The following is a 23,184-nucleotide window of genomic DNA, read 5'->3' as shown; positions in this document are numbered from 1 at the left end:
AGGAAACATATTACAGACACTTATCTCTCGTGGCCTGAATCTTTCATCTCATTACGTGCAGTTGCAACGGCAGCGTGCAGAGTGCCCAGGATAGCTACAAGCACGTTCCCTGTGTCCTGTTTTGCCTAAACAAAAGGGTAAACTCAAACAGGCTGTCTGCAGCTGAGCTGCTTGGACATTTTGTTCTTAAAAATATACATATATATATATATATATAGAGAGAGAGATTTCCTGTAGTGTTGTTCCATACATGTGCATTTGACTGGAGTGATCTCATCACATTCGGTTCAGAGGAGGGGGGAAGGGAGAAGAGCAGAGGATGAAGCATCCTCTGCAGTTCTTTGTTCACATCTGCTACATGCACACAGGGTTTATTGCGGGAGCTTTCTATGCTCAATTTCTCCCTCCCTCTCCTTCCTTCCTTTATTTATTTATTTTCTAAATGTCCCCTTTGCTTCTCTGGTGGTTCATCTTACAGAAGCATTATCCTCTTTCTAACATGGCTTGTCCTTTAATGAAGTGAAAATAAATGAAGGAAAACAGGGAACGGGGAGAGCATGCTGTGAGGCAGCTGGAGGGCTTGGTAATAAAAGAGGCAGGTTGATTAGTCAGCAGCGCAGCCTCGGACCTGGCTGCCTGGATCTAGCCTCACGCACAGCTTGTCATCTTTTTGCCTCATGGAGCAGGGTGCCTCCAGCCAGCATTGCTGTTGTGACCTGCGTGTTGTGAATGCTGTGCCATATGTTCCAGAATCAACACCTGTATTGTATGCAGATGGGTTTCTATCCTACTTACCTGCCTCTTTTTTTTTTTTAATAGTGCATTTGACTTTTGCTTTTTTTTTTGTTGGGTGATGTAATTTGCCTCTAGGAATTCTTGCGTTTCTTCAGTGTCTCTCCCTCTTTGCTGCTCTTTGCAGCCTGTTTAATGAGGATTTTCACATCTGTAGGATTAACAATAAAATGTAACTTAAGCTGCAGAATATGGTGATGGGTTACTTAAGTAAATGTCTGTTTGAATGCGCGAACACTGTATTACAGAGCAACATTGAGAAGAGCATTACACATCCTAGGAGTCTTTTTGTTTGTTTGTTTGTTTCTGACTTTGATACTTTGTGTCTTTTATTCTTGCTTTTCTGAAGGAGATGGCTGAGTACCATCCTTCTTGGGAATATAGTTATAGTAAGGATATCCTTCCAGCTTTTTCATTCTTTTGTGCCTCTCTGAGGAGGCTTTTTACATTGTCTGCTTTTAATGATGCCGTGGCTGTATTCTGTATATCCTTCTACGTTTAAGAGATAAAACATACGTGCAGTCCTCTTGTCCATTGTGTTGAAGGAGAGGTGTCAGGAAATGAAGATTGCAACAATAATGGTTCAGAAGCCATTTCAAATAGCTCACGATTATCCACCAGGCCACTTAATAGCAGCTTACGACATGCCTTTTTCAGCTGCTTGTCAAGAGAACTTAAAACTTCTCTTGCAATCTTTTTATTTCTGTTCCTTTTATAAGGAGCTACTTTTCATGGTAGCAAGGTACGTTTCGTAGAGCATTACGAAATTGCTTTTTATAATAGCCTTAAAAATGCCGTGTAAAATAAATGAGCCTAAACTGTAATAGCTAAAGGGTATTCCTAGGTGTACATTAGTCAGCTATCAGTGCATGGAATAGCCCCTTTGATGAGCAACTCACTCAAGGAAGGCAATTCTAGCTGAGTAATGCAAGCTCTGTTGTGGCATACTACTCTATTATATTCCTGTTTGGCTGAAGGCTAGTAGAGATGGGGATGGGAGCTCCTGTTCCTTGCCATATCAGTCTTTGGAGGACAGACTTGAGGAGTTTCGTTTGTTTTGTTTTGTTTTTTGCCACTTCTTATCCTCTGAGGTCCAAAACAGTTGTCACCACAGACAGTTTTGATGAGATGTTCTCTAGAACCAGTTGGCACCTCCCATTGTCCCATTGCATGACTTGTGAAATGCTAGTTAGATTTCTTTTAAGTTGCATAGAACACACAGTTATCAGCCCATTTCTAATTCTAAAACCCTAGTATTGTACGTGGAGTGGGCTTGGCATTTGTGTGGACTTTGGAAGGAAAACTGATTAGCTAGATCACCAGAGAATGTCTAGATTCTGTGTGTGGTTTTATTTTTCTGTGTAGAAAATGCAAGGTAACTTTTTAGCTAACAAAAGAGATGTAATTCAGGTTCCCCTTCTAGGTATACAACGTACACCTGAGTAGTTCTTAGTGGCTTCAGCATTTGCTCCTACTGAGCCTTGCCAGCTATTAACATTGTTAAATGGATGAAAATTTATCAGTTTACTGTTTTTCACATTATTGCATGCCATTGTGGGAGAATATTGGTTGATGAGAATCAGGTAGAGACTAAGAGGTGCAGGCCTGTTGAGGCTGGGTATCAAGTCTTCTTTAGACCTATACAGAAGAATGGAATGTGCCCCATAGATTAAAAAAAAAAAAGCGTGGAATTTGCTGTAGATATCCGTGTTACCTGAGTCTGTGATAGGGAGGACAGGGAGGTCATTTCTCTCGTGTGAGGTAGCACACACATATAAAGTGGGTGACATGAGGCAGTTGATGTTGGAGAGAGCATCATCTGGCTTCTTTCACTGACTGAGATGCTTTATTTCTTGTCTTAGCCATAGACTGGAAGGATGGTAAAAAGCACAAGTACAGCCGCCCATCAGAGTCTCCTTCCCAGTACCAAGGTAAGAAGGCATGTTTCACCTTTCTTCCTTTCTGTTCCTTTTTTTTTTTTTCCTCAGAGCTTGCTGAGTTTCTCGGAACTTACAAATTGCTGCGTGCCAAGTTAGTTTACAGATACAAACTGCTTTAAAGAGTCCGCACATATTTAACTCGGACCACAGTAAAAAATTGCACATCAGGGGTAAACATTCAGCTAAAGCTAACTCATTTTTCATCTTTAGCAAGGTAGAGTGTATCTATTTCTTACTGTCCAATCTTGAGTGCCAAATGAGTGATTCTGCCCGTAGTTTTTGTGCCCTAGGTGTAAGGGACTTCGTAACTGCTGCATGAACTGTTCTTGCACATTTGCGGAAGTGGTTAATGCAGCTCCAGTTCTGTAGGGTGGATGTGGTGCAACTGTAGCAGACCACTGAATACTACACATTGCGTTTTTCCCAGCAGCAAGAAGTTGGCTCCTACCCTGGCAGACAGGAGCCCCTGGTGAGTCAGTCCAGCTGGCAGTCTCTTCAGAGCTAAGGGCAAGTGATGGGGGTAGTAGCACGAGAGTTAATCACTTCCCTCTCCCTTTGGAGATCATGGTTCATCCAGTTCATTGACGTGGCACGTTTTGGTCCTGTACGGAGTGTCTACAGATTAAGTGTACAGAACTGATGATTCCTGCTATTTCTCATGGGGGATATGCAGGCAACTTTCAGCTGTATGGAGTTTACATAAGGCTTGTGTAATTTAGTAAAAGATTTTAGGGCCCATGTTTTGGTAAAAACATAGATTAAAAAGTTGATGTCCAGATTTTCCACATTGCAGAGCTATAAGAAACTAAAGTATTGTCAGAGATAAATCCTTTCTAACAGGAAATGTATTTGTCTTCATGAAAGACACTTTTGTGTTTCTTAGAGCCCCTGTGAGAGCTGAAGTGGCTGTTGTGCCATGGAGGCTCAGTAAGTATGGGCCCTGTGGACTGTGGGATTCACATGTGGTTTTCAAACATTTTGGACTGTGGCCTCCATCAGTGTTCAGCATTCTCTTCTGTGGCTTATCAGCCGTCCTTGTCTACCTTTGAATTTCTGCAGATCACAGTTTGGGAAGCACCTCCTCCAAAGGGAGGAAGCTCTTTAGCATCTCAGAGAAAGCCCTGGATCCTCTGTCACCACATACTGAGCTCTGGATGCTGTTATAGGGCACCATCACAGTTCAGCACTCTGTGTATAGTCTGCTTTCAGGGCTTTGAGGGTTCTACTACAGTTTCTTCTTTGCTGCACGCACTGTTGTTTCCATGTGTCGGAGAACTGGCTTTTGTTCAGTGACAAGGCTGATTTAAAACGGAGCTCTCTGTGAAATTCGTATGGAGGCATGCCTCATCATTATCATTGAAGATAACCCTGTGCACCAATCTGAGCACCTCAGTAAATCTCAGAGCCTATAGACCTAGGAGTGGGATGCTGTAGACATGCTGTTTTATGTGTTAATTGTGTGCACAGTGAGTGCGTGTTGTAGCAGTGGGGATCGCCTCCCTGTGTAGCGACTAAACAACACGTCACAGCCCGTCAAGCTTGGTTACATAGCAATGAGTGTGCAACTACAGCAGTTTTCTGGCAAATAACACTCCATAGTACAGCATGAAAGGATTTTCTTTTTTCTCCATGTTAAAATTGAATTGGAACACCTTTGAAAAGAAGAAAAACCAACATCATATTGTATCTAAAATCTATTAATTTTGGTTCACACATTCTTGCCCTTTTTTTTTTTTTTTTTTTTTTTGAGCAAGACAGTGGGGTAAGCAGTGTTATGTTATCAGTTCTAGCTGTTATCGATGGAGAATGCACAACTAGATTGATAGCTTAACAAAGTGCCTCAAAACTAAAACAAAACAAGAAGTGCAGGAAGTGCAGTTCTGTGAACTGTGCCATCACAGTGAGAGCTTGGCTCTTTGGAAGGTTGTGCTGTGCTGTCAGGGAAGGCCACTGTTGCGTTTGGATCTGTGAGCAGAGATGATGTACTGCTGATTTTTGTACCAAGTTTGATCATACTGTGCTGCTTTCATGTGCTGCCTTGATAGCAGTTAGTAGACACACATATGGGATGCAGACTTTAATGGGATGCCTTGATCTGGGTAGGACACGTTCTCCTTCACAGATGTGACCTGAAACGCTCATGTATCATTTCAATTGGATTGATGACCCCTTGGGGGTTGAAATGCTAATGGAACCCAAACCAGACTTCAGTTAAAGACAGAAACTCCATTTAAATTCTGTGCAGAAGATAAACAGTAAATGCAGCATTATAAGAATACAAGCACAAAGGTGTAGAGTTGTATTATTCACAGCTACTGTAGTTTGACTGCTTGGATATGTGGAGTGTTTTGTCTGTAGTAAATATTTCTGAAGGTTAAGAGATGAGAGCCCAATTCTGACACTCTGCCTGCAAGTAGTATCTTCAGTTGGATTAAGCATACAGTAAGGTGCTTTCCAGGCAAGCAAAAGTGACAAGCAGTCACCTTTAATAGGCATTTTCACAGCTGAGTTATGGGGAGTCATACGGGTTTACAGTCCTTGGCTTTTGTTTAGATCGCAGTTGCAATTACAGCAACATAGTGTTTCTCATTAAATGTCTTCTCTCATTTCTTACTGTGAAGAAGAATTGATGTACATGAAACTGAGGAACAAGGTCCAGTTGAATGATCGTTTTGGTTCACGAGAGTATGGTGTACTCTGCAAGAGGAGCTGGAGGAGCAAAAGAGAAGTTGGAGACCAGGGAAAATAGAGGGTGAATTTAGGACTAACAGGACATTTTGTATACAGTACTGGAAGCCAAAAATAGCTGCAGGCCAAGCATTCCCCTTTATTTTTCATAGTGAGAGAAGATTTCAGCCTCTAAAGGCAGTTCTGTCCTTGGCATTCCTGCTCCATCACCAGTAAAAGAGATATTTTAGCACTGGCTGAAGTGCTAGTTCTGCATGAAGCAGAGTACTTCTCTAGAAATTGGACTAAAGCCACCAGCCTTTTTTGATAGACACTCAGAAAACATTCTCCAGTGGCTATCTACCTTGGCCAAACATGAAACAAGCATCTCAAAGACGAAAAATATCATGTCTCACTGCAGTAAGACATGTGATTTATTAATGTGAATAAGAATATTGAGAGAGTATAAAATACAAGATAGATAGCCTTTGATAAGCAGAAGGCCAAACAAGATATTCCCAATGTTTCCTTTTGGCCTTATAATCTCTGTATGTGTCATGCCTGTAAAATGGCATCAGCAGGCACCCAGCAGCTTAGGCATTCAGTATCCCAGCCCCTTATTAGATAGCACATCTGGTGCGTTAGGCTTTAAAACAGATATATTTGGAATTGAACATTGTTTGGAATTGAGTTTGGATCAATATAGCAAGCAGGATTTGGATACAGTCCAGAGGACCTAAGGTTAAGGCAACCAAGCCTGATATATCTGTCTTCAACATTATGCTGTTTTTCAGGTACAGAGCTCTGGACTTGTTCTTTGCTCCTCGTTAAAGGAGTCTTAAGTATCTCTTTCCCCCCCCCCCCTATTTTATTGGCTGCTTTCCCTTTGTTGTAAAAAGCCAAACTTTTGTGTTATGTCATTTTCTTTTTATTCTTTCTGTGCTGTAGTTTTGCAGCTTTTAGGTTGAAGTTGATCCTATTTTTTATGTTTAAGAGTAGCTTGAAATTCCTGGATAAAAAAACATTATGTTGTGAGCTAAATTATTACTGCTTTCATTTAAAACTGTTCCCACATTCTGTACTGAGCTCCCTCTCATGTTAAGGCAAAGGTGAGAGCCTCAAAGTTCAGTATGCATTTTCTGTCTTATTTTGTGAGTAATTCTGAAAAAGAATCAGTTTTTTGTTGTGCTTGTCATTCTGTAATTATGTAAAGAAACTACCAATGCCAAAAGGAGAAGGAAGGAAGACTTAATACTGCTATATTGTTTCTATTTTTTGTTTCTATTTTTTGTTAGAATTTAGAGAAGTCTTTCTGCTGCTCCTGCTTTTCTTTGCAAAATAAGTCATCAAAAGTGTGAGTCATAAGTAGCTGCAGTTTTATTGTTGTGTGTGTGTCTTTGTATGATGGTTAAATCCCAACAGACTTTAGAATTAATTTCAAATAAGTTCCATGTCCAAACACTATTTTTAGAGATGCACAGCTGTCTCAGAAATTTACTGCTTCTGCTGGAATTTTATAGTGTTGATCTCTACTACAATGTGAATTGCTATAGAAAAGCAGAATGGCTTTGGTTAGTTCAGGGAAGTGAAAAGTGGAAGGATTAAAATCATAAATAGTTTTAATATTGAGGGATTGAAACCAGCTGTGGGGAGGCTGAATTTTTTTAAAATAAAATTGTCCAAAGTGGCTGATCGATTTTTTTTTTTTTTTTTAAGTTTGTTCAGGCCTGCACTCCTTTCCCTGGATATTGTCACCATAGGCATCCTCTGTGCTCCAGGGAAAAGTGCCTCTAAAGGGCTATGGACCTCCTAACTGTGAGTCCAGTCTTGGATGAGGCCAAAACTGGAACCAAAACTAATGGGTGGGATGTATCCAGGTATTTTCATGTCAAGAGTGCAAGGCTTTGTATAGAACGCTGTGTTCAATCTGGGTTGTACTTTGACTGTATATTTATTACAAAGTATTCATACAAAGAGTTTCATTGACGTATATGAGCGTAAAATTGTGTGTTCAATTAACCTAGAATGTGTGTGTATATGTGTATATATATTTTTGGTGAGAACATTGTTGCAATGAAATACTTCATTTCTTCATTCAATCCAGTGCACTCTGAAGAAAGGAGAGCTGCTGTCAGCATCTGTAAACAGAAATATATTAAGCCAGTATGGCAGTGAAACTAGTTTATTTTTTCTGCTCTTTTCCACTGTAGTTAAAGTGTGCTAGTGATCTGCATGGGAGGTGGCAGGAAAGCTGTGTTTGTTATTTATTTGAAGCTCATAGATCATCAAGCCCTTAAGGGTTGATAGGAGACAGAACAAAAATAATGTGTGTTGATCTTGATGTCTGAATTTTTAAGAGGTGTGGTGGGCACTGCAGTAGCTAAAATGGCTCTTAACATAGCTTTTGTTTTGAAAATAAACTGATTAAAAGCTTGACATGAAAAGTGGTAACTGACTCTTTAATTGTGCTGCCTCCAATGCTCTTGAAATGACTTGAAAGCAATGGTCTCTTGGGAGCTATTCAGATGAATTCAAGCTAATGTCATGCTGGAAGGATCCCTTCCCAGCTGCTCAGTCTAAATGGCAAAAGTCATGATTTGCTTGGATCATGGGAGCTTTTAATTCCTCGGTTAATAACAGATTCCCCTTGATGGCATAGTGCTTTTACTGTTCTGTATATACATGGAAGAGCAGTGCAGTCAGCAATAAAATATACTTCACCTAACAGCGCTACTCAACTGAAGGGACTTTGGTGGTGAATGCAACCTGCTCTGTTCAGTAGATTGCTACCTAGAGGATCCTTGCCTTCAGTCCTGCCTAAGCTGTGGACTTTGTGTCTGCTTCAGGAAATTAATTACTGGCCTGTTCACTAATCAGCTACTGGAGACTGGGTGATACCTGCCTACAACTGCTGGTTTCTTAAGGCAGGCTGTGTGTATGTTGGACGGGGCGGGGGGGGGGGGGTTCAGTGTTAAGGTGTGAACACAGAATGTAAAGTTTTCTGTTGATTTTTTTACTACTTTTAGCTCTTATTCCTCAGTGACTGTCTGTAATCCCCAGACTGAGCAAGCTTTTAGTGTATGATTTTTAAGGGACAGTTGTCTAGAAGACACCATGGATTCCAGTCTTTGCTAGATATTCTATATTAAGATACAACCTGTGATCCTTGCTTTTTGCAGACCTACATTAGCAGCATAAACAGTGACATGCTGCAGGCAACATCATGCTTTGTTCTGCTTGTCAGCGACAGCTGTAAATCTTTTGTAATCACAAACATTGGAGGATCTTGTTGAAAACATGTTGCCTGTGAGCACCTCCTCTGTGAGAAGTGGAGAACTGCTAGCCTTTGGAGTCCTGCTGTCCCTTTTCTGAGCTTTTTGCTTGTAAGTGCCTATTTGAATCCCTTTTTCTCTTCTCAGGTCACTTCACCTGGGAGAAATACCTGAAGGAGACATGTGCCATCCCAGCTCCTGCCCATTGCTTCAAGCAGGTAAGAGGGTGAATGGAAACAAGAAAGGCCAGGAAGAATGATCTGCTTGTGACCCAGACAGTTACTTAGGATAGGCTCCCTTTTTTTTGGCAAGGAAATGCTTAAGGATATTAGAGACTTCAAAGAAATCCAGATGTGTTGGGACAAAGATAAAACAGGTATGTTTAAACACTGCAAATGTTACAGAACAGCATAGAAGATTTAACTCTCAGATGTACGTGGATGGGAATGTTAGGATGCTTTTCATTCTCTGCTAAACACAGGCTCTTGAAGTTTTGAGTAGGCTATGATACAAGTTCTGCTGCGTCCTGTCCAGAACAGATTTTCTACACAATTCATTAGATCTTTGTGAGTGGAATAGTGACCTGTTGGGCATCAGATACCTGACTATGCAGATTACTGGGTTGACAGGGGATCCAGGACTGAATTGGCGTGTCATATTTGGGTCAGAATGGAGGGCAGCAGCACGATGTAAATCTGTTTGGATCTTGGGGCTTTATGCCAGGTGGGTGATTCTCCTGAAAAGAGGCCCAAGAGGAAAAGATAGGTCTAGTTATCTCAGTGATGCTGTGCCACATTATAGTAGTCTGAGTGGCAGATCTGCCAGGGCTCACTGAACTTTTTTTGCTGCTCTGTGGCACCTACCTACATGCTGTTCTTGAAGGAGCCTGTCAATCTTTAGTAGAACCAGTTTTGATGCACCCAGGGCTTAAGCTCTATGACTGGGATGCTGCATTTATTAGAAATCCTGAGTCTTACTGGGTCCTTGTTCTGTTCTTTGTAGTCATACACTCCACCTACAAATGAATTCAAGATCAGTATGAAACTAGAAGCCCAGGACCCCAGGAATACCACCTCCACTTGTATTGCTACCGTGGTGGGTCTGACAGGTGCACGCCTCCGCCTGCGTCTCGATGGCAGTGATAACAAGAATGACTTCTGGCGGCTGGTGGACTCGGCCGAAATCCAGCCTATCGGAAACTGTGAGAAGAATGGAGGGATGCTGCAGCCTCCACTGGGTGAGCAGAAGGTGTTCTGTCTGGCTAGTGTCAAGCACCTGTGTAATCTGTGAGGAAAACTGTGGTCAGCTTATCTTTCTGTACTTGGGACAGGCATGTGGACTGCCCCTGCGTGCTGCTGTGATGTACCAGCCCGTTTAGCTTGGGCTGTTAATCAAATGAACAGGAGATGTTTTGGAGTGTAGCTAAAAGCTCTTTACACTAAGATTAGTTCCTTGCATTCTTTGCAGCTCAAGCACAGGCTTAACATATACTGACAATGTTCTCAGGCCTTCTGAAATTCTCTTTGAGTACTTTAAAGGAAAAACACATTTTCCAGTCATTAATATAGAGAAAATCCCAGTTTGTTAAGAGTACAAAGAAGCAAAGGAAGAACAACCAGAAGTCCTACTGACCCATGGGTATGGGCAGTAAAATTGAAAGTGGAATGATTGTGGTAATTTTCACAGAATCACAGAATGATTGAGGTTGAAAGGGATCTCTGGAGATCATCTAGTCCAGCCCCTCTACACAGGTAGGGTCACCTAGAGCATGTTGCCCAGGTCCCTGTCCAGACAGCTTTGAGTATCTGCAAGGATGGAGACCCCACAACGTCTCTGGGTAACCTGTTCCAGTATTCTGTTACTCTCACAGTGAAGAAGTTTTTCCTTATGTTCAGACAGAATTCCTGTGTTTCAGTTAGTGCCCATAGCCTCTTATCCTGTCACTGGGCACTGCTCTGAAAAGCATCTGGCCCATCCTCTTTACATCCTCCCTTTGGATATTTATACACATTGATAAGGTCCATGCGCAGTCTTCTCCTCTGCAGGCGGAAGAGTCCCAGCTCTCAACCTTTCCTCATATGAAAGTGACTGCCTATATATCAATACATATATATTTAAATACAATGAATCCAAATTTTTTCTAGGAGGAGACGCAGTCACAGAGGCAGTGTGGGCCTGTAAAACTAGCAGTGGCCTGATCACAGGCCATTGCCCATTGCTTTAGTCTTTTGGTCCTGTGTACAATTTTATCATTCTCAGAGGTGTATTTAACACAAAACCATTGTCATCCATCAGCTCTTTCCCCTTGCAGGCATTATATTTGGAGCACAGTACTGATATCTAGGCAGAGGTTCTTTGCTGGAGATCTCTAAATCTTGATGTAGAGAATAACCCAAGAGAGCAATTAGGACTGAGACATCTACTATATCACTACTAATTCTGGTACTGTGAGCATTTATATTTTCATTCTTGCTCTCCAGGTGTATTTGTGCCCAAGTGTCTTTGGAGCAATAGAAGGTTCATTTGAGACTATTTAATGGGGAAATATCATGTCTGAAAAAGCTCCAAGTGATTTAAGCTCTGTCTTGAATGAAGAGACACTTCTGGCAGTTCATCTGATTGTTTAACTTTGCTTGGCTACAGCTTTATAAATAACTTGGCTAGCTGAACATGCCTTCCACTCCTGTCTCCAGGTAATCACACATCTTTTCTTGACGCTAACCAAATGATGAGCTGATTTGCTGACTCTTTCCTGACTGAGCAGCAGGATTAACTTTATTTTGCATTCTACTGTCCATTATTTTTGCAGTGTCCTCATAATTCACTCTCTGAATTAGCACATCCCCAAATAATATTCAACTGATCTATAGCAATGGAAGCAACTTTGCGTTAGAAATACTTTTATTTACAATTTTTCCTGGAAAACCATTTGTGACCTGTGGTGGAAGTACAGGCTAAATTACAATGGGGCTTTTGGGACTGACCTTTCTGAAGAAGGAAGAAACATATACACAAGTATGTGTTGTGGCACGTCACACTGCACAAAGCAGTGTGTATGTGAAGCTGATTATATAGCCTTTTTCTTCTTATTTATTACAAACAGAACCTGCCGCAGATACTAACATTAGATATGCATTTTTTGTGTCATGTTAATGCATGCTGCTGCCCGTTTTCAGACGTTTCTTTGGAACTCTGGTGCAGGGGTACAACTTGCATCTCTTGCGCAGCCTGCCCAGGAAGCATAAGTTGTCTTTCTCAGTCTTAACAGTGAAGAAGTTCCTCCTGTGCCTTGTCTGAGTTTTGCCAGCAGATGGCAATAAATGTAATTGAGTTGCAGAGCAAAACTCACTTGTGACTGTGTCAAAAGAGTAGGTTAGTACTCTGTGGAAGAAGTCTGCATGCCCAGCTCTGATGAGGCTAACTTTATCACCTACTTAACTTAGACCTAAACAAGAGCAAGTCTGTTGTGCCCGGCATAAATTTGGGTAACAAATGGCTTGTGCAGTCTCTATCTTTGTCCTTTCTCCATGCAGAATGCAAGAGCCCAGAAGGGCTATGTGGTGAGGTTGTCAGTGGTCCTTATACCATTTTCCATGTGTACACATCTTACGCTTCTTCTCTTTTGCTCTTCTGGGGACTTAGTTATCTCCTCCCCTGAGTTATGTGACCAGCCGATTCAGTTTCCAGGCTGATTTGACAGAGACACAAGGCCGGCAAATTAGTCTTTACTGAATTGGTTGTGTCCTGTCATTTAGGCCCTGGCAAAACTTTCCAATATTAATCACGACTGCAGTTCCATAGGATACTCTCCATGTAGATCCAGTTCCAGAGTTAACTTCAAAATACAGCACATAGAGGAAGTGCAATGCCACGTTCAGCTGAGCAACAAAATTGACCTATTTTAGGCTAAGTTCTACACAGCAAGATGCGCTTCTAGCAAAGAAGATGTTTTGTGATATCTGGATCGTTTTGTGGTCATGCTTTCCAGATCTGCATTTTCTTCAATGCCTTTCCTCCATGCCTTCCATGCCATATTCTGCTGTAGTTTTCACTATTTGTTGTTTTCTCTTTCTGCTTTCTCTTTGATCTTGCTTTTTTTTTTTTTTTTTCCTTATTTGTTGTACTCTTTCAAGCATAATAGGGAGTGCTGGGCTCTGGTACCAGTTGGGTTAATAACACAAGCCTTTCTGGAGAACAGCCCTATAGCTACAAAGAGTGTGGAAGGAACAGGGCTGATCAGTGGACACAGATCTGTTATGTCATCATATTCAGTGCTATGGACTCAAAGCCTGGGGATTTGCTTTTTCCTTCCTATAAACCCCTTCTTGTTACTTCTCTACAGTTCTTCACAGAAGGTGTCCAGACAAAAACATCCATCCTTCTCTGTGATCATTAAATCTGCTTCCCAGCCTCTTTTATTTTTTCAGGTAAGCTGCCTGCAGCTGACTTCTGAAAGGTGGAAGAGGTCACCCAGATGCTGAGGTTCCCTAATGGAGAAGAAATTCCATAGTCTGAATGTGTACTTACTCATTCATGACTGTCTCATAGTAGTGTCACTGAGTTTACCAGTATTAGTTCTACATAAAGTGTTCTGCCTGTATTGTCAACATACAGATTTTTGTTAAGATAAGCAAAAATTGCTATCACACATCCATTTTTAGGTGTTTCTTTTCTTCCTGATACTCTGAACACAAAACATGATGTTGCTGAAGTCAAACTTGACTCTTCAGTGTTCAGAGGGAGTATGGTGTGGAATCATAGTGCATGCCCACTGTAAACAGGGAGGCCACAAAGTCCACATTGGAACTGGTGTGTTCTACCTGATCCAGTGATCAGGTAGATCCAGCCTTGAAGTCTCCATTTCTTCTTCCTTTTCTACAGGCTTTCGGCTGAATGCCTCTTCTTGGCCCATGTTTCTTCTGAAGACTCTGAATGGAGCAGAGATGGCTCCCATCCGGATTTTTCACAAGGTATGTTAATTACTGTTTGTGAAGACATCCATATGGCATGTCCCCTGTATTGCAGAACATGCAAATCACAGCTGATTTCTTGTGTGGAAACTTCTGATCCCCAAGAAATGAGAGGTATTGCCCAGCTTTGTCACAGTGCTACTTTTCTAGGACAGAGTTGTATCTTCTGCAGCTGGGTTGTATAGCAGGTGGCAGGGTGCAGACTGTGGTGTACAGAGAAAGGGTTTCAAAGCTTGCACTTGATAAATTTGCATGTTTTTCACCTAGGCTATAAGTGCTACTCGAAGTCAGGAGAAGCGATATGTAAAAGTCAGCAACTCTCTCTGAAATATTTTATTGTACCAGAGACTGCAAGGAGTGCAAACACCTTCTATTGCTTATGAGATAGCATAAGTATGGCTTCTTAGTTTGTATTCTTATCACTTAGTGAACTCGGAGAGAGAGAGAGAGAGAGAGAGAGGCCAGTCTAGAGTCATATGCTGTGGTACAGTATGCTTGGGGTGGCATCACTATATCTGAACCTAAAAGAGTAGGAAGAGCATCCTAGATAAGGATGGCTGGTGGATTTCTAACAAGTCTAGCAAAGCTAAAGGTGGGGGGGCGGAAATGAGGAAGAAAAATTGTCACATCTCAAATTTTCTTGCCCTATCAGGATACATAAGGTGAGAGTATCTCATAAGGACTACTTGGAGCTTTATTCTGTGTTGTGTGACAGTGTTGTCACAGGATGGCAATGTTGAATTGCCATTGTCTGGATTTGATCCAGCAGCCTGGGGATCCCAGAGCAGCCAGCTGTGGGCTTTGCTATCTCTTGACTTAAAAGACACGTGGTTGCATAGCTGGCCTAACTTGTGCACTTCTAAATTGTGAATCAAATCTAGCCCAGTAGCTCCCTTCATCCACTCATGGAGGTGAGTTTGCTGATGGAGGGGGCAGCCCTGGCCTGCCCTGGAAGCACTTAGCATCTTTTCAACTTCTCTTTGTAGGAACCACCATCTCCATCCCAAAACTTCTTCAAAACAGGTATGAAGCTGGAGGCAGTGGACAGGAAGAACCCTCACTTCATATGCCCGGCCACCATTGGGGAGGTGAGAGGTTCTGAGGTCCTCATAACATTTGATGGCTGGAGAGGTGCCTTCGATTACTGGTGCCGATATGATTCCCGGGACATCTTTCCCGTAGGCTGGTGCTCGCTGACTGGAGATAATCTGCAGCCACCCGGAACAAAGGGTAAGATCCACATTATTGCTTAGTTCTCTTTCTCCTCCTCTCAAACTACCAAGGACAGCAGTGCAGACAGAGACCAGCAGGAAGCACATCTGGGTGCTCTTTCTTGTTTTGTTATTGCTACTTCACATGTAGAAGGGTACTCCTTTCCCCCTCCCTGTACCCTCCCTGTAAGTTGTCAACTTTCTAAAAACCTTCCAAAAAGGTACAGATCATTGTATCATTAGCAGTGAAACAGAAAGCCTGGAAGCAAAAGCATTAATTAACAGCTATTCTTAAAGGGCAGGGGGATGGCTTCTTTTCTGAAATGATGATAATACTGTGTAAAAAGGATGATAATACTGTGTAACGTTGCTAAGCTGTGTTCCTTTTAGGAATTTCCTCAATCTTTTCTGTGTCTCCAGGACACACACGTTCCTAAGGACATTCTACCCAGTGGGGCTGGGCTATTTGGGGATATAATAAGGGAATAATTAGAACTGTCTGTCTTTAAAGTAGCTCTGTTTCTTGTGAAAAAAAGAAACAAGAAAAAAGGGAAAAAAAAGTGAGAGTGATGGGGCTGAGGTCAGTGCTAGAACAGCAAGACCTCAGCTGTTTGTACTTCTGACAGTTACCTTGCTCTACCTTATACTGTAATCTCTGCTGGAAACTTGGAAAAAGAAGGTCTGAGCTAGGTAATATCTACCTCATTTGTGGAACAATGACTATTGCTTGGGAATGGTACTGGGAAGCTTCTTGTCCTATGAATATATGAGCACTGGCTGTTGAGGATTTCAGATGTCTATACCTTGCTATGATTGCAGTTGTGTTTAAGGACATGGGAACTGTCGTTGTCTCCATTCACTGCCTTCTGACATGAATGTGCAGGCTGCCAAGTCCAGTGCATACTTGTAAATGAAGTGAGAAGCAAGAGATCAATCTATGCATGTGACCTGAGAGATTACTTGGGAAAGGCATTTCTCTGATTGGACTGTCCTCCTTTAAAAAACTAGGGTCAGTTTGTGTTAACCGATCAGACTAGTACTTTCCTGCTGTCCTTTGAATGTGAGCCAGTTCTGTTCTCAGTGTTGCAAAGCTTGTGTCAGGGTGGATTGCCTGAGGTAATCTTGCATGGTCTATGTACCACACCAAGCTGTGAGCTGTCCTTGGGTTGAGATGATTTGTGTTATGATTGGGAATTGAAAGGCACTGTCTCTGTTTATCTTGGACTTCTGCGTTCACCCTTGATCTTCCCAGCCTCTCCTTCACTTCCTGCTGTTTGTTTGCATCTTGCCTGCCGCCACCCTGTAGGCTCCACAGAGCTGCTGTATAATCTTCACAGCCAGTGTTTGAACTCTCCGGCAGCAGTACTCTGGAGTCAAGGGTTGTTGCCCAGCTTCTTTGAGGCACTTCTCAGGTACTGCACAAATGGCTAAGACGTGTTTGTGTTAGGTAGGAGCATTTGTCCAAGCAAACTAGGGGAGTTCTGGGGATGGAAAATTTCAAGTGCAATGTACAAGTCAAGTTTGCAAGAGAAATAAAAATCTCCCTTCCATTCTGCAATGCATCTGCCTTGTGTATGCAGCTCTGTATTCCCTTCAGACCTTTCTCTGGTTTGGACTGAAACTATAAGCAGGCCGAGCATCCAGAAATAATGCCTGTTCATGGGAACAACACTATGATAACTTGGACCCTTCTTAAGAAGCATTTGCTCCCCTTAGTTGGCAGGTAGCAGTGACCGACTTTCCCTCTTGCATTAACTAAGCCAGCAATGACTGCACAATTCCTAAGTGCATAAAATAATAGTAAGCTTCTAAACTAGCATCTCCCCACTCCCACCCAGAGGCAGCAGCAGCCTTTGCTTTCAGAGAGGTTTCTGCTCTCTTTGGTATATTTTTCAACTGGTGGGGCTGGAGCAGGGATTTGAAGAGGTTATGCAAGTCACTCAAAAGTGCCACAGAGTCAGGATCAGAGTTGTCTTTGTGTTATTTTACTTTCCTCTCTGTGGCAAGATTTTTCCTTTACTCCCTCCCTTTCCTGTCCTAGACTTTCCAGTTTCCACTTTGTGGGATTAAACCAAAAGAAGGGAGTGCTGAGAATTTTTCCCTTCTGTAATTAAATTCCTACCGTGTTCCTTTACTCCTCAACATTGCTTTGTGAGAAAGCTGAACACACTTCTAGAGCCAGTGAGTGCTGCTTCTCGGGAGGCTTGAGAAGTCTTTACCAGAAAGGGATCTCTATTCCCTGTAGTTCCAGGAACTTTTTCAATAAAGCTTTCTTCTGTGCCAGCTCAGAAACTAGAGGACCACAGTGAGATTTGGGAGATTCCCTTTCCCAAAGGGAATGGCCCTTAAAGTGGTCCTTTCCCAGAGGAGAGCAAGGGAAAATTGCTGTGCAGAACTATTTGTACTAACTGCAGTTACACTGAGCTCTACTAATGTTACACCAAATTAACCACAAGGTACAAGGAGAGTGAGATGCAGCACTCGGGAGAGCTGAAAAGTGCTATAAAGAGTTAACTCTTTGAAACTGATGGCCTCACAGGGCTGAATGAAAAGAGGCCTCAAGAAATGAGCTCATGTAAGGGGGAAACAGAACTTCAAAGAGGCCAGGCATGTTTATTTAATACTGGTAACTTAATTCAACTATAATCTGTCCCTTCTGGTTGTTGCCAGTAGAGATGGAGGAGAGCAGGGTTTCTCTTAGGCACATCCCCTCATTGGCTCCAGCAAGCTTCAGGGCCTCCCACCCTGAGCAGTGTTTGCTTAGCTGGAGCTACTGGATGAGGTGGTGGTGGAGCTGGGAACTGGCCAGTCATCCTGAGGCAAGCTTTCTGGAGGGCACACATGTGTGAAGGGAGGAAAGGGAGGTCAAACAGCAAGGAGGAACGGCTCTCAGCTCGCCAGGTTGGTAATTGTGTTGCTGTCAGGATGTGCTGTCTGAGCGATGACTTGCTGGGAAAGCCCAGCCAGATGGCTGTGGGTTCATGGTCTTCTGAAGCTCCTGTCTGGGTTTAGCATAGGTTGGAGCTGGGGAGGATTTCAGATAAATACGTGCTGCAAGTGAAATGTAGCTTTAGGAGAATTTTACATACAAGAGCTTGAGCTACAGAGGAAGTCAGGAGTGATCTTGATCCTCTTTGCTCCATGCCCTCTCTGTATATGTCTGTGGGACAGGGAGTTTGGAGATTGACTCTTCTGAAATTATGGGACCAGTAGAAATGAGGCAAACCCTGTCTTTTACCTTCCTCAGCTTCTGCACACTATCTTAGCAGCAAAAAAGCCAGGCCACTATGAGTTTCCCAAAGCAAGGAGAGCTGTTTTATGGATGTTCATCAAGCTCCTACTTCCCATTCAAACCAGTGATACAGAAGCAATGGGGCACTCCTAGTTTTGTCTCTTAACAAGCAATCTCCCAATGTCTACCCCTAGCACTCCACTCTTCACGCATAGTGTATTCATCTTGCATGAATTTTCATGCTTCTCGCCCCTACGCTGATATAAACGTGGGCTCTGAGGAATCTAGGGAGGAAGTGGACTACTTCTTAAACAAAGTGCCTAAGTTGGATCACAGTTTTGACCTCTGCTCTAAGAGTAGACTATATTAATGATAGTTTCTGAAGTTATGTTGCATAGGAGGCACTAGTGACTTGTAGGTTCACTTCAGAATTTTAGAAATTAGCTTTTTTGATTGTTTCTGGAAGAGCTGCTTGCACTTGGGTTCTAACTGAATCAAGCAGTCATCTTAGAGAAAGTCTACTACAGTGCATGTATGTAAAATAGATGAATTAAGGTTGCACGAGGAATCTAAAGCATGTCGGAAGGGGTTTTAGACTTCCTGTTGCATGATGTAGTCGGAGCTTCAGTTGTAGGGCAAAACAGAGGCGAATGGTCTTTTCCTGTCTTCTTTAGATATTGCAGCACTTTAAAGCATGGCTGAAGTGCACTGTATGCACATTACTAGGGATCTCCAATTTTTTCAGTAGAAGATGCTGAAGATACATTGAGTTGGGAAGGAATTATTCCCCTTTGCCAGGCCTAGGTGGTTTTCCATTTGATTTGTATAGTTGAGTCAGTATGTGACTCAACAAATATTATAGGAGAGAGAAAGGAGAAGATACTATGTTTTTAAGCTGTGAGCTTCAAGGTTTAGATGAAGCTGTGACACACATGATCATTGTACTAGTCTGTTAGTTAGAAATGTAAATTAGGGAGAAGGTAAAAATTAAAGGAGTAAAATACATAGGTCACATAATACTTTTTGAAACTTGTTTTCCATGCTTAATTTTTCTAGACTTCATACTCCTTGGGGAATCCATGAGTAACTTAAACTTTCATTACTCTTAAACAGGAAAAAGTAACAATAGTGTTTTCAGCTCACCGAATAAGCAGAACAGAGGTTTGGAAAGCTGTTTTGGAGAATCCTTTACCATTATGAGCAGTAGAGAAAGTTCACTGCTGCCAGAATATTAATAGAATAGACCTAAAGGTGAGGATTGTGACTTAGATACTTTAAATCACATCTGGGGAGAAAGTAAGTAAGACACACACTGAAGTGCAGCTGTTAAGGTTCAGGGCAAAACAGATGGAAGAGGGAAATATGAGACTCTTGATAAAAATCACTGAGAAGAAAGAAAGAGATAAGAGACTGGTTAACGATTATAGTTTCCGGGGGCACCTACCCTCAGCGGGGGGCAGGGGTCTAAGGCATGGTCTTCCAGACAAGAGATGTGTCTGGTTCTTTTATCCATGGGAAAATAGAAATTTCACAGACTGGAGTAAAGTTCAGTCCTTTTTAGTCCATGAAATACACATTGGAAGAGGATTGATGAGAAATTAGCGGCAAATAAAGCTGTGAACCCCCTGGGGGAAAAGAAACCAAGCAGAGGGCATGTCCAGTACCTCTGCAAGGTATCTTCTGGCCCTAAGCTCTTCCACTCAGTTTGTTGATGGCTAGCTCTGGAGAAGCAGACATCAAGCACAGTTTCTGACGGTAGAATGTGACCTGCAGTTGAGGAGTCTTTACACCTTGTGTCTGAGGGGGATGACTACGTAAAGGAATGTAGGCTGGCAAGAAGAAACTGAACAAAGAGAAGATCAGGACTTTCTTTTTAAAACTGTTGATTGTGGAAGCAGACACCTATGAGATTTTCTGCAAGATTGGAATGTTTGCACAAAACGTGCAGAACTATTTCTAGTAAACGCTAATTTTAAATTTCAAAGACATGTATAGTTTCTCCAGGTTTTATGCTACAGTGTCAGGAACTTTAACTCTGGCTGACTTTACACAATATGAGGAGCTTACAGGAACCCTGCAGGGATCCCATTTGTAGGTGAGCATTGGGCGGCTTTGTGCATTATTCCAAATACTGCAGTGTGGAGGATGCTGTGGCAGGGATAGTCTTTCCTTGCCTCTCAAAAAACAGCTCAATTTCCAGGTCCTGAAAAATCCACCACAGTAGATCTACTCTATACCTGGGTTAGGACTTCCCACTTCATGCACAAACACACGTGCACAGGCACATCTACTCCACTGTAATAGCATCACTTAAGTCTATTCATCCACATTCAGTGCTTCCCTGATGAAGGGCAGGGAAATATAACTCCCTTTAAAAACAAGGGATTGTTGACACAAATAGACTGCCGCAACTTGCCCAGTCACAAGTACTTCTGTCAAAATCTACAATATGGAAGCTCCTGGCCTACTTTTTACACTCCTCTGGAGTTTTCTTGACCATGTTTTGTAGAGGTGGATTCTTTACACCTTGTTAGACCGTTCTGAAGCGTAAATAATAGAGGGCCTAGTAGTTTTGGGCTGGGTTAGCAGGATGTCTTAGAGAAACAGCAGTGAAAGCGTTAATGTTGGGCAGGCTGGGGCTGGAAGCAGTTCTGGGCTGTATCGAGTGAGCTGGAATTCGGAGGAGTGAAGTTTCTGTCTTGGCATAAGCCCAGCTGGCAGAGAGGCTCTGAGCCTAGCCAGGTCAGAGAGAGCTAATAAAGAACACATCCTCTTGGTTGTTGTGCCAAGGCCAGTGAAAAGTTACAGTGAACACACTGAAGACCCTGGTACTCAGCACAGTGAAACAGCAGGCATTTGCCTTGACTCCCTTCTTTCTATGCCTGCTGTTAGCTGTCAGTGTGCTGCTCCCTCTCCGAAGGGTTGGCTGGCTTAAGGGAGTTTCCCTCTGCTTGCAAATCAAGCAGAAGTTAACAGTTTTGAATAGTTAACATGGGAATATTTTGAAGCGGAGCTCACATCCACTCCTGGACTTACCATCTCTTGCATGCTTTATACAATCAGCCTGAATTACCAAAGAAACTGAGCCCTGCCTGCAGGACCTGGCCTGCTGCTGTGTGGGTGTTACATTGGGAGGCAATGACTCCAGGAGGTAACAAAGTCAAAAAATGCTGACCCTGAATGGAAAGTTTATGAAGTTCTTCATCTCCTTCATCTCTTGCAACTGTTGCAGCCATGTGATTTATTTATTAACTACTTGGTGTTTTCATATGAAGATGATGATCAGGTGCTAGATATTCCTCCCAGAGGCAAAGGTAACATGTATTTTATGACTTTATTCTTAACATTGCGTGGTTTCTCTTACTTCTCCGAGGTTAGAACACATAGGTGGGTGGAGGTGCCTCCTCAGAAGTAGCTGGTAGGGTAACGTTCAGATAAGCTCCTGTGTTTTAGTGTTTAGAGGACATGGGAAAAGTATTCATTACTGTCAGTTTAGGACTCTGGATTAAAAAAAAAAAATTAAGTGATTCAGAGTTCATACAGCAGAACGAAGTCAGGTTTGGGAAGCTAGTGAGAAGAGTGACACAGTTGGGTGATGTCTTTTTGTATTGGGATGGTTGGTTGCTCTATGGGTTTAGGACTACAGAGGTAGAGCTTGCACATCAACAACAAGAGAAGCCAGAAAGCTGCAGAGAAAATTTCTTCATTTTCTCTTTTATCTTTGAGGTCTAGTGTGTCCACAGTTACAGTACCTGAGCATCACTGCCTTTGAGATTACTGTTGGAAGCTTTCAAGCCATACACTTAAGCCATTTGAAGCACAGAATCATGGTATTTAGCATTAATCTCTACTTAACTCTTCCGAGTTAAGAGAGTGAAATAATTTTAAACTCTTAGTTCTAAGTGCCTTCTCAAGGATAAAGTGTTCACTAGTGGATTGTTGGGGGTGGCAGGAGCTCTGGGACAACAAAAAATCAAAAGCAAAGAAATTAAATTGGCGAGGGACCAAGGAGAGGGGATGACTTTGAAGACTGCAAGTCTGGAAGACCACAAGAATCAGGAGGGTGTTGCAGCTCGTTTCTGAACTCACTAGCATAGGCACGAAAGCATGACTGGGTGAGAAAACTGTGAATTTTCTTTGGTGCGTGTCATGGAATAGTACATTGATTTTGGAGATCTAGGTGCTTGTGGAGCTTGAAAAAGCATTCCAGACCTTACAGGAGGGCGCGCTGCTCTCCTTCATCCCTGTTCAGGTGCTGACAGTGTATACAGCTCACATTGAGAACAGCATATCTGGCATGTCAGAGGCCTGATAGTATTGTGTGATATCTTGCGGACTAGCAAGACTCTCTGAAGAGAGAGGAACCGACTTTGGAAAAGCACAGTGGAGTAGTTCTATATGGCTTAAGGTTGTGGCTATTGCCACCACACTCCAGTCTGTCCTTAATACCAGTGTCACAGTCATCCTCCCAACTTGAATTTTCCTCATGCATTTTATTTGAAAGTTTTTCATGACCTAGATAATCTAGATTTTATTCAGGATGTTTGTTTCCCTTTTCCATTCTGCATCCTGCCTTTCCTACAACTTTCTGAAATCTCAGAGCGTTACTGAGTCATCATAGGACGTTTCTGTAGGAGCATCCTACGGTGTTGGAAAGCTTCCAGACTTCTCTTTGAATGAATAAAATTAGGATTGTTGTTCTTTTACTGCAGAGACTTTGACTAGTAAAAACACTCCTCTGTTCTTGGTTCTCCTGCTGTTGAGCTCGCAGCTGACAGTCTGCTTGCTCAATGCTTAGCCATGCGTGTATATGTTGGTTCTTGGTATGTGATGTTTAATGCCTAAGTCAGGCCTGTGCTGGTGGGATGTGATGCAGGATTGTTTTCTCCTGGTGCTCAGTAGTTGACCATTTACGTGGGAGAGGGAAGATTGTTACAAGAAGTTGTGATACCGATGGTATAAATACATTTAAGAGGGAATTAGACAAAGGTAAGGAAGGAAAGTAACCCATCGCTTTTATGTCTGATGGTATAAATGCAGTATATGCAGTATCTCTCTCTCTCTCTCTCTCTCTCTTTTTTTTTTTTTTTTTCTTTTTGA

General features: G+C 42.3%; 1 protein-coding gene across 3 annotated transcripts in view; it reads left to right on the top strand.

Moving 5' to 3' along the window:
* Positions 1-23,184, top strand: part of SCMH1 (Scm polycomb group protein homolog 1) — an 81,381-nt gene that overhangs the window by 22,722 nt on the left and 35,475 nt on the right. For all 3 annotated transcript variants that reach the window (XR_009960618.1, XM_062594083.1, XM_062594082.1), the window contains exons 3-7: positions 2,655-2,723; positions 8,819-8,889; positions 9,674-9,908; positions 13,553-13,641; positions 14,628-14,871. Coding sequence is in view for 2 of the 3 variants with exons in the window: in XM_062594083.1 (XP_062450067.1) it covers positions 2,655-2,723; positions 8,819-8,889; positions 9,674-9,908; positions 13,553-13,641; positions 14,628-14,871 (708 nt within the window). In the remaining variant the exon portion in view is untranslated. The remainder of the gene's footprint in view (positions 1-2,654; positions 2,724-8,818; positions 8,890-9,673; positions 9,909-13,552; positions 13,642-14,627; positions 14,872-23,184) is intronic.

This window comes from Rhea pennata, chromosome 23 (genome assembly GCF_028389875.1).
Source record: "Rhea pennata isolate bPtePen1 chromosome 23, bPtePen1.pri, whole genome shotgun sequence".
NCBI classification, from domain to species: domain Eukaryota; kingdom Metazoa; phylum Chordata; class Aves; order Rheiformes; family Rheidae; genus Rhea; species Rhea pennata.
This window is presented reverse-complemented; position numbering and strand designations above follow the sequence as displayed.